This window comes from Phalangium opilio, unplaced genomic scaffold (assembly GCF_054372755.1).
Source record: "Phalangium opilio isolate 3A_F unplaced genomic scaffold, DU_Popi_V2 ptg000045l_1, whole genome shotgun sequence".
Taxonomy (NCBI): Eukaryota; Metazoa; Arthropoda; class Arachnida; order Opiliones; family Phalangiidae; genus Phalangium; species Phalangium opilio.
The window spans coordinates 6,624,995-6,637,165 of NW_028324168.1; the positions used below are offsets into that span (position 1 = coordinate 6,624,995).

A 12,171-nucleotide genomic window follows, 5' to 3' on the forward strand; every position below is an offset into this window, starting at 1 on the left:
GAAGTTTCCTTTATATGGTACCAATATTCTACCCCTGAATGTTTGCTTTGTGAAAAGCTTTGAAGTATTGCGGGTTTGACATTTACAGGGGCCGATTGAAAATACATGGGATTGAAAACCCCTGTAAGGTGGCTTCTCCCTTATACATTGGTGTGTAGTAGGGTAAACATTTCTACAGGAAAATTTACTAAAATGAAGAACATATGTTAAAACATGTGTACGCTGTTTTTACAAAGGCTTATCGAATTTCCTTCATCTATGCCAGAAAATTAGAAAATCGAAATAAACATAGTGCTCAAATTTAGTCTGGTTCTGGTTTTTCTAGGAGTGTGTCCAATAAGGTGGTTGGTTACTTTTTCTGGAAGTGTAACTATAAAAAGCGAGCCAGTGGCAGGGTAATTTTGGGCGTGCTTTAGGCCGGGTACATCTGGCGCTCTCTGAAAATAGCTACGGATATATATAGGAAAGATGGTCGCAGCTGCCGAGAGCCGCTAATACTAGCCCAATATAGAAAAGAAAAACGGCAAGCTCATACTTTTATATATATCTTCTCAACTGTACATTGACCAAGCTAGTTTCGTTCATTTTGCGCCGGACTGACTAAAGGAGTTGCCTAGAAAAATAATAAAGCTTGGTAAAATCTATACCTAGCCGGTTTTGCCTTGCCTTCTTTATATTGAAAGGATCGGGGATAATTTTGGAATTTCCCACCGTTTTTCCCAATATTTTTTTACGTTTGTCCTAAAGGCAGGGACTTTGGTTTTAAGAAATTATAATATAAATTTATCTCATGATGCGCGGGATACATTTTAATTCAAATTGTCATAAAATGTTTATATTTTTAATTTAGTTTTTTCCTTATATTTGTACGTCCTATTTTCTCATATAATTTAAATATAACGCCTTTCTTAGTAAAGTCTGTGGAACGCCATATGAAATATCGCTTCGATGGTTCTTTTATTACATTATTTAAGCATTTAACGAGACTTTTTTTAATATTTTCTATGGACTATTTAAGACTTTGCTAAAGGAAGGAGAAATTTTTAATAAATCCTTAAAAAATTAATTTTTAAAATAATTTGGGGGTTATATTTTTGTTTTAAATATGGTTCAAGGTGAATCTTTTTCTTCTAATTTTAAATCCCTGTTCCCTCGTATATAGCTGCTTTATAGAGGATGTATAGATATATACATTATGTATGTAAAATATACGCTTGAAGAAAACTAAGCCCGCCAATTTTATGTTAGGCTAAGGAGAAGAAAAAGAAAAAGAAATAAAATTCCGGATCGTCGATAAATCTGGCCCGCATGTCCTATAGCTCCCCCGCCTCTTTTTAGATTGATGAAAGGAGCCGAGAACTTATTTGGACTTGGGGCCAATCGACAAGCCATATATTCAATCCCCTCCAATCCTATTCCCCGGGCGTCGAAAGCGCCATTTATAAATAGTGGCCAACTTGGGAATTAAAAAGAAAATAGATCTTTTTTTTTCTTATCGCTTGTCCGGTCGGTATACAGGGAGTTTATGGTAAGACCAGGGATAGATTTAATTTTAGAGTAGGAATGGAGAACGGCGGTTAGTATTTACTTCAGTCCGACTCATAGGCCACCCAACACGTGACGAAAAGTCTAAATTATCTTATTGGCTGACTTAAAGTACGTTTTGCTGACGGGGACGGCGATAAATAGTGACGTAATTCCTTTTTACTTCTGTCGCTATGACCCCCCGCCTCTTCTTTCATACCCCCCACGTCCCGTGGAAGGGGGTCCGGGACTTTGACGCGCGCCCACCCAGATTACTCTGTTCTCCATTCCTACTTCTAAAGTTAAATCTATCCCTGGTAAGACTGATAAAAAAGTAAAGGGTCAAACTGATTGGAAAGGACCAAGGAACGTGCTGGGGTCTACAATATTTAGATTAAAATATAGTACATGTTAAGAATATTTTGGAAAGTTGGTATTGCACCAGGTGATGATGGTAAAATGAGTGTATATATTTTGTTACTTACTGGTGGCATGGACGAGCTGAGGTAGGTATTTCTGCCAGAAGGCACATTGCTTGGCGCGGGGACCTCGGCCAATTTCGGTCGAGTTTATAGCCAATGTAAGGTATTCCCGTCCTGCTTGAGTGTGGACGGGCCAGTAAACAGATTCCCATTTGCCATCCGAAGATAAACTAGGGTTCCTGCAATTGCAAAACAAAACCAATATGAGAAAACGGCCATTTATAATTAACCTCGTGTAGTCCTGGTGAAACTTATGCGTTAGTCAACTCATGGGAAATTTGTTGACAAGAACTCTAAAGACAGTAATGATATAGACCTTCTTTTCAACGAATTAATTGTTTTTCTTATACTTTGAAAATTTGAAAACATCTACCGTTAATAACCCTTTGTTGTCAAAATAAGGCTAGCTTAGAAATTAGATCTACCACAAAACCAGCCTACAAACGTTTAGAAAATCTGCTGTGAAACTTATGCATTAGTCAACCCATGGAAATTTGTTGACAATAAATTTAACAGCAATAATGTTTTACGTAATGACTTAAAACTTAGTTCAACGTAGATCTTCTTTTCTTCACGAATTAATTGTTTTTCTTATACTTTGAAAATTTTAAAGCTACATCTACCGTTAATAACCCTTTGTTCTCGTGTACGCAATAATAATAAAACGCCCCTGAACAGCAACATCGTTAAGGACCAATTTTAACAAAACTTTCCGGTCAAAAGCTTGCCACACACAAACACCTTTAAAACGTATAATTCAACTCGTAAATTACTTTATTACCCTGAAAAGCCAAGGCCTTTACTTGAAGTTTTAAAACTTGCGCTACCGCGAAGAAAATGAGCGATACTTCAAAATTACCGCCGCCCCATTTATAAGTAAAGCCATAAGTTTATAAGTGATATGTTCCCCATAAGTCTGACACTTCCCATACTTCGTAATGCTAGGGACTTACTACTGAGAGCTAGTTAGAGAACGACAAGCGAGAATTGCATGGCTACACTCGCTTTTGCAGGACTTTCATCCAGTAACAAACTTATGATGGAACATATCTTATTAACTTATGATAGAACCGCCAATTTTGGGTATAGACTTTGAACCTAACCTATAAAGGTATAGTTAGGAAATTTTTCGATCGTAAAATTTCGAAGAGACTTTGCCCTTTAAGAGCCCAACGACCCGTAAAAGGGAAATTTTTGAACTGTGTGGGCCTCGGCGGTGGTTATGAATATGGGCACACGAGAGCTGCAGGGGAAAGATGGTCAACGAAGCTAAAAAAGCATAAAAAAATGGGAGCCAGCAAAAGCTTAAACGAAGCGCGTCATGAAGGGAGAACAATCTTTCACTTGACTTGTTTAAGGAAAAATTCCTTTTCTTTCATGCAGGTTAACAAGGTGGAGAACTTACTGGAGGTAAGGCTTACCTTAACTTCATGGAAACTGCGGGTTTCTATTAAGAATTGGTACTGTGAATCTCATATGCTGGTATTTAAAGTTTATTTTGGAAATTTTATCATTATAAAATACATAAGAACTAAGTAAAAGGTCTGTTCTATAGAGTGGTCCACAAAAGGCAAGGGGTGGTCACACCGAAGTACATTGGGAAATTAATTTTGGAATATTTATCGCGTCATGGATGGTTAAAAATTGCCAACATTCATTCAAGGCCTCTGTAGAATTTCTATTAGACCTTGTTATCCCTGATGGAAACCACCACCAAATTCTTGGAAATTTTATGCAAATAACTTAGAGAGTCCAAGTTTAATTGCTACCGGCCTATACCTTTTCCAACACATAAAACTTAAAAGAGCGTGCAAACATTTTGAACCTTATACACCTTTTGCATTACAGATAAGAAAATTGCAAACATATATATATATATATATATATACCTCGCGAGAATTGTTAATTTGTCTTAGTTTATAATACCTTATTCTTATACAGAGAATGCTGCAAGGAATCTAGCTAACCCAAAACACACATTTATAAAAGCGAAAGGCGAGATCACTCTTCATTGAGAGACAGGACGTAAGCCTTGGTCTCCTTCAGGTCTTAGTAGTACGAATTCCTACTATTGTTTTAATCCAAGCAAGGCCTAGAACGTTTTCCTTTCAAAACGAGGCCAATTGGACTTTTCAAACAAACTTTTTCCCGGGCACAGAAACACTCGTTAGTTTTCGAATTCAAAGACAAGAAGAGGCAAATCTACACGTTCTCCCCAAAATGTATTAAAAGCTAAAAATTCATTCGTGATAACTATGGTAATATACTCCCAAGGCTGAAGTGGCTGAATATTTTTAAAGGGTTATTGAAATGTATTTGATAAAGGTAGTTCTGAAGAATTTTTGATATTCTTAATTGAAATGGCTTGGTTTTGAAAGCGGTTCATTACCGATGGTGAATAATAAACCCGGATTTTTTTTTGGTTTTATGACGTCACGTATGTCGCAACTGTTTTGAACTTAGTTTCGATTTTAAATCATCGTAAATTAGGCTCCGCTAATTAGAAGAATATAAACACCTCCAATAAATAATTTTCAATTTCAACTATTGGCTTCATCTTTAGACTTCATGTTTGTAAGGATTTGCTTATATCATTTCACCCTCACTTTAACCGTCTTATTTGTCTCCTCTCTACGTATTCCACCATCACCACCACCACGTGACCATAAGCTGTAATCATTGAGTTGGCGTGGACACGCAAGACCCCCTACTGTATAGAATGGACCTCGAGAAGGCGCTAGTCATTTTCTTAAGCAAATTCTCAATGTTATAGGGCCGGCCTAGTAGCCGCGTGGAGATTCGGAGAAACCCCAGATCTTATCGACGATTTTACGGAGCGTGCACCGGTTTATCCCATTTCGGAAGTTACCCTAAGGTTAAAACCTCGCTCCCATAGAAATTAAACTCTATCGTGAAGAAGACTCCTGGTGAGATTAGACTTATATAGATGCACAGGGATTCGAAGAGGCTGAGGATTGTGTGCACTCTCTTACGAAAGAGGTAACGATGATGAGGGGGGTGGAAGATGCTGGAGAGGAGAGAAGAGAAAAGGACCGAGAGAGGGAGGGGAAGTAGAAAGCACGTAATCTAATTATGGCAGTTTCGGAAGCCCGTGAAAATGGCCTATTTGGTTGGTGCACTGTAGAAGGTAGCGTTTCAGACGATTTTCCCCCCTTACGTGTCTCTCCCTTTTCGGGTGGAGGTGTTTGGGGTTGGGGGAGTGGTCAGGGCTACGCAATTGACCCTTCAACCCCGGCGAGATGACTCTTATATATATTTTGCCAGGGGATGCCCATTCGACCGTTATTATTTTCTTTTTGATAAAAGCTAGGTGTGCGTCTTTCTCCTTATGGCGCCTTGTTTGTTTGTTGCTACGTACTGTTGTTTAACCTTTGAACCCAGTTAGTGATCTACCCTTTTTCCCCCGTTTTTAGGAAGATAAGTTAGAGTATATAGGGTGGTGGCTTGTAATTCCGAACGCTTCTAATTCCGAACAGTTTTTTTAAATTGATTTTTCTTTTACTTGCGAGGCTTTAGACCGTGAAAAATAGGCTTAAATTATGCCTTGATTCATTGTCTATCCGAAAAACATCATTTCAAATCCATATCTAAAAGTCAGGGAACGATGTGACACGAAATAAAAATGTACCTAATTTGCGAATTTAATTTAATGTCAATTAAAGGGAATGCCGACCCTGATGCCTCCGAAAATAAGGTTTCATTTTCTTCAGATAAATCGGAGGCAAATAAACTCAATTTCAGCCAAAACGTCAAGTTTTCCCCCACAAAATAAGCATTCGTAACGAAATTTTGGCTCAAAATTAAATTAATAAAAGAATATTTATAAAAACCTTTGCGAGCAGCTAATTCCGACCACTCGAAACAACACTCCATTAATCATAAATTATCGACAGTAAAATTAAATTTAACGCTATTAAACGACATGGTTTAACAGATTAGTTATCCTCGATAATACGGCGATACGTTTTCCCGGGCTTTTCAAGCAGACAACTTTAGTTTAACCCGGCTAGCGTAAAGTCCCTGTTTCCTTCCCTCCCCGCCGCGGCGCCGTCACTCGTACTCGTACACTATTCCGCGATAAAAAAAAATAACGGTTCAATCTCGCGCCAAGTTTGAAAATTTGCGTTCGCGCGTTTCAAACTTTTGCATAAACGGGTCGCTAAAGGTTTATACCTACTTGAATATGGAATATGACGATCAAGGTAATGTAAATCGCTGTTGCATTTATTAATAATCTTTTTTATCCTATTAACCTACGAGAGATTTAAAACTTGAAAGCGAAATTTATTATAGAATTAACGTCCCAAAACTTAAGCCTTGGTTAGGGAATTTTATCCCGATTCACCTAATGAAAAAAATATTTCAGTTTTAGATAATCCCAATTTAGCATACAAATGAGATAGGCGCTGAAGTTTATTTCACCATAGTTATACCACATTACAGGTGGTGGTGTTAAAAAACCACGTAAAATATCCGGCTTAATTATGAATGGGGAAAAATCTATTTTGTGCCATAAAAATAATTAAAATACAACCAGAAACAAGGGAAAAATATATGACGCGACAACTAAAGATTATTTATTATAAATGATAAAACTAATAGTTATGTTACCGGTTACTGTCCAGTTACAGCTTACAATATTTTTCCAGTATTACTCGAACTTAAAGCATAGCGTTGGTTCCAGTGGACAACTTGACTTTCCTTACGAACTCCAGTTTTGGCTTGGGAAAGCTAGAGGCATTTGTGGGCGGAATTTGTACGTGCATGTATAAATCCCGCCCACTAGCCTTTGCCAAGCCAAACCCGGAGTTTAGAAGGAAAGTCCCCTTGTAAGGGATCCACTGGAGCCGCGCTAGTGTTAGGTTCGTGCACTCAGGAAATAAATTGATTTCATGAAACATTTTATCAGTTAAACTAGCAGACTATTTTACATTGGAATCGGGGCTAGGGGTCGGGAAGTGCCCCAAAACTAAAATAAGAGCTACACAGAAGTACTTTGCCTTCAAAAAACCCTAAAATAACTCGTGTTTTTAAAAAATCCGGTTTAATCCAATAAAAACCACTGGTCTGGATTTTATTCAAATTATCCGGATTTTTGCCAACCCTGTAAGCAGGTTCGGTAATTAGAAGCGGGGGTTCGGAAATTAGAAGCGGGGGGTCGGAAATTAGAAGCGGGGGTTCGGAAATTAGAAGCGGGGGGTCGGCAATTAGAAGCGGGGGGTCAGAAATTGGAAGCGGGGGGTCGGAATTGAAACCCCCTACGTCGGAATTACAAGACATCAGTTCGGAATTGGACGCCACTACTAGAAATGGGGAAATAGATATTTCTCCACAAGTTACCGGTAATTTTGGCTCAAAATAGGCTCAAAAGTAGCGCAAATGTTCAAGCTATTTGGTACAATATCAAATATTTCTCATAACATTATACGTGTGTCATGTTTCAATCGATTTTAAAAAAGTGTTCGGAATTACAAGCTACCACCCTATATCGTGTTTGTAGGTATGTTAAGTTTATTTCGGATTAAAAATGAATAGGAGAGTTAAATTTTATAAACTTGGTGTGAAAAAAAATAGATCAAATTATTGGGAGTTCCAAAAACGTTGTTGGACCCAAGTGAAGTGGGATGGAAAATTAATTTTGAGTCAAAAATGTAACCTCTGTGATATGTTGCTACAAGGGACAAGTTATGATTTGAGTGTTTTACTTATGACCCCTTTAAATTTAAGTAAGAAACTGAAAGAGATTACGAATTTAATTAAGGGGTCATCCCTAAAACAATTATTTAAATTCGAAAGTCTCACGTATGTCGGTTACGTGTTATCACTATTTAGCTTACAGCTTCTAAATAATTGGAATGCAAATAATAATATGTGTAATTCGAAATTTAAACAATGGTATTTTTAAACGTACGTATATTGGTTCATAATTGGTTCGCGACCCGCGGAGTTAACTATTGTACGAATAAGAATAGCTAAGCCACTAGGAATGACCTTGTGTAAGTTAGGGTTAAGAGATGCGGTCCTTTTTCTCCGTTACAAATTGGAAACGAGAGTCTAAATAACGCCAACGATGGCCGTCCTGTGTATATAGGGGGGGGTCTGCTCTATCTTATTGTTTTGTAAATGACCCTTTTCCTTATAGATCTCTGAGTACTATAGTTGTATAGCGTTCCATCGCTGCTCCGTTGGCGTGATGCGGCTGGCTATTTCGGTATAGGATAACCCCCGTAGGGTTTATGACCGGGAATTTAGCGGCCTGCCTCGATCTCTTTTACGATCCCGAGAATGTTTTATCCGGGAAACTAGTTCTCTCTCGGAAGGCGCCTACCTAAAACCCCGGACTTCCCCAGGCCGGGTTCCCCGGGTTTTGTCCTCTCTCATGGGAGCTCTACCACCTGGATCCCTTCCTCTCTGCCTGCAGCCTCTCTCAATCCTTTTGCTATAGCTAGCTCTTCCTCGCTTCTCAAGTATGCCTTATATACTTAGGTTATGCTCCTGTCTTGATGTTTTTCAGGGTAAATAGCCGAGGTGTCAATTGAATTTTGTTTTTAAACTTTCTTCTTTTTTTTTCTCTCTCGACCTGTTATATATATATATGTTTTAGTATCATTTTGACTATATGAGAGGTATCTGATAGGGGAGGGCCATACTGGTGGGTTGAATGCACTGAGAAAGCTGACTGATTGACACCCATCAGTATGGCTGCCGAAAACATGGTAAGACTACTCGAAGTTTTCTCTCTGCGCATGGACAAAGTTTCAAACCCGCCACTCAGGAATCCAGTTTGGGAAATAGCACACTTCCTCTGGCTCTGGACCAAAACCAGTTTACTAATTGATTGGAGCAATTTTTTAATTCAAGAAGTGGGGGTTACTGGTCCTCGGGACCAGTTTATTAATTGCAAATCTATAGGAGAACAAAGGCTGGGACCAGTTCGGAGACCAGTTTATTATTTCAGACACTAGGGGGTCACTGATCCAAAGGACTAGTTTAAAGAATATCCTTATTTCCCAGACTGCTTGAAGTTCAGGATTCTCTATCGAAGTTCGTTAATTTTCTTCACGTGACCTAGTAATTTTACAGACGCGGGTGTAACGCGTGGCCTAGAAGTTTGGGAATCCATGATTCGTTAATATTTATACATATCCATGGTCGTACCCATTTTAATTCGTATAAAACCAACGTAGTCTAACTATAGAACCCCTTACTAACCCAAATTATATCAAAGGTAACAAAAAGGCTAGGCTAGAGGCGTCGTTTAAATTTAAATTACATGCTACAAAGAATTCGGGATTAAAAGTTTAAATTCTCCGTCAACCGCAACAAGAGAAGTTTATACCCATCCAATTCCGTCCGTTTACTATACGGATTAAAAGAGGAGCGAGGCAGGCAACGTTTGGAAGGACCACCTTCCTCCCTCAGTCATCCCTAGCTGCAGCACCATCCTTTTAAAAGAGCTCAGAGACACGAGAGAGAGAAAAGTTAAAACCTTTTAAACGTGGTGAGAAATTAAAAGATTTTTCGGTCCCTGATGTATACAGGGTGTTCTCCAAAAAGGGTGGTGTGGTTGGACAGTCCAACAGTATTTTGAGGCGAAAATGTTCTACACATGTTCTTGTATGACATTTTGCTACAATGGACGCCGTTTATAAGTTATTATTAGACTGACTGGTTTAGGGAAAACCCCTTTATAATTAAGTAAGAAACTACCTTACGTAAGACAATGCTGATTAAATTAAACGGGGTCTTCCGTTAAACCCTTCAATCTTAACTTAATTGTAAATGCCTTAGAAGTTATATACATTTTCGGCTCAAAATTGCTTGTCCATAGAATCATCCCACTGACTGTACTACCATCCTATAATTTTGAAACACCCTGTATCTCTAGGGTCGTGCGAGAGAACGAAACCCCATTATAAAATGACCTAGAAAACGAGGTGTTAAGCCCCCAGGTCCCTCAATTTCGCCCAGGGTACAAAACCCTTTACCCTTACGTCCCTGATCAGTTCAAATATACTGGGGAACCGCTTACTATATCTATTTTAGAATTCAGAACCTCTTTTCCGGGAAAGTAAAACGCAACCATTTTTAGATACACGCACCCTTAGACATTTTATATAAATCATGCAGATGAAACGCTAATTAAATATAATCGGATTAATTAAAAAAAGTCTCCCGATTTCGTCATCCTGATTTCTGAAGCTAATCTCCTTAACCCTAACACTACTACTGCCAACATAAATTATCTTAGCTTAAACCCTATACTTCGTCTTAATCATGAAAAAAAAAGCTTTATAAGCGGCTTATCCAAGTGATCTTTTTAATTCGGCTATCACTATATCATAAGTTTATGAGTGATATATTCCATAAGTTTGACACTACCTATACTTCTTAATGCGAGAGATTTACTAAGAGCTAGTTTTAGCAGAACGACAAGCGAGAATTGAAGTACTACACTCGGTGGTTAGTTTTGCTGGACTTCCATCTTCCTATTTAGCCTGTAGTAAGCCTTTGACAGCACCTCACCAGGCGTCGCATTACTTCACTTCAGTACAAGCTCTCACTAACCAGTGACAAACTTATGGAACATATCTTATGAACTTATCACTGTATTAAGGGAATAGAAAATCCGTTCAATTTCGCCCCGCCTTTTGAGCGCATGGACACAGCAGCTTGTTTCTCGGTCTTTTAATTAAATGATGTGTGTACTTAGTCCCGGGAATTCCCGGGTAAAAAGCAAGAGTTAGTCCAGGAGAGACATTAACCTATCACAGATGTTAATATTCTATTCGAGATTTGTTTACAATTTAATTCTGATTTCTGCAGATTTTCTCTTTTTTTATATATACTTGGAATTATGTCTGAAATTTTCTCGGGTGAGATAGGGATGTGACATATTAATCAAAGGGTTGAGATTAAAGTGACAATATGATTGGTTGGCTATGACGTGACGTTTTTCTTTGAATGTCCCGTAATTACAGACCTGTTCTTTTAACCTCACGGTTCTTTTTTAATAAATCTATAACAACATTTGTTGTTTTCTCTCCAAATATTTAATTTTTTTTACCAATAACATTAAATGAAATTGATAATATTCGCATTTAAATATGAAAGCTTTAAACGGGATTATTTTAACTTATCTATATTTGACCCAGGGAGATGCTTAGCATTTAAATGGTCATTATCTCGTGTTAAGCCTAACTTAAACCATCGGTCCCAAAAAGTCAAGTGAGAGTTGGATAAGTGAAATCTGTTTTTTTTTTATATCGACCCTGTTTTGTGGACTTTTAGGTTAAGGAAAGAGGACGTTTTTGGGGATGAAATCGCTTAGCCTAGCGTTAAAACGCTTAGATATATTTCTAAGCTGCTCAAGCGTCGAGCTTAAATGACTCGTGAAATAAGAGCCCACTAGTTTATCGTGTCTTAAGCCGTTTGATATGTCTGTCTTATTATTTATAGCAGATGATAGGGTATAGACTAAAGATTCTAACCTATAACCAAGAATGACTGTTTTTAGACCTAAAATATATTCAAATGAATGAATTTATGCAAGATTTAAAATATCTTTTAATACCTAATGATTTTCCTATAGAGCAGCTGGTTTTGACTGCTGCAACTATATTTTTTATTTTAACAAAATTCGTGGTGGTATAACTAGTCGAAAATCGATTTAATGCCTGGGTTTCTAGTATAATATTGTATTTTAGACGTTTTTTATTTGGTCCCTTAGCCCGAACGGGGGTTTCTACAGCCGTTTCTCTTTGTACTGGTCTACGGTTTGAATTTTTTTACACAAGAAATCAATGGAAAGTCAGGCTAAATTTTTTATTTTATTTTTTGATCATTTTCTCGATTTCCCCTCTCCATTTTCTCGGAAGTCATGTTTTTCAGCTCTTTTTTCATTCTTCTAATAAGGAAGGGGGTCTTGCAATCTCAAACTTTTTATACAGGCATACTTTAAATTCCAAGCACAGATTTCATCTCAACTCCACGATATTTTTTTTGGTTAAAATAGCCGTAGAAAATGCTCGAAAATTAATAATGAAAGTTCTTGAGAAAATTAGAGAAATTTCATTATATTTCGCGGAATATTCTCAGGTACATCATGGAAATTCTAATAAATATTGCACCTTTTTGACTCGTG

General features: G+C 37.7%; 1 protein-coding gene and 1 long non-coding RNA gene across 3 annotated transcripts in view; both read right to left on the reverse strand.

Moving 5' to 3' along the window:
* Positions 1–12,171, reverse strand: part of LOC149677151 (acetylcholinesterase-like) — a 41,754-nt gene that overhangs the window by 7,559 nt on the left and 22,024 nt on the right. For both annotated transcript variants that reach the window (XM_089838153.1, XM_089838154.1), the window contains exon 3: positions 2,010–2,185. In XM_089838153.1, coding sequence (XP_089694279.1) covers positions 2,010–2,185 — 176 coding nt within the window. The remainder of the gene's footprint in view (positions 1–2,009; positions 2,186–12,171) is intronic.
* Positions 5,518–7,508, reverse strand: LOC149677152 (uncharacterized). The gene is made up of 2 exons (XR_016366579.1): positions 5,858–7,508; positions 5,518–5,731 (listed from the first exon to the last, which is right to left on the reverse strand). It is a non-coding gene; the product is annotated as an uncharacterized LOC149677152 (long non-coding RNA).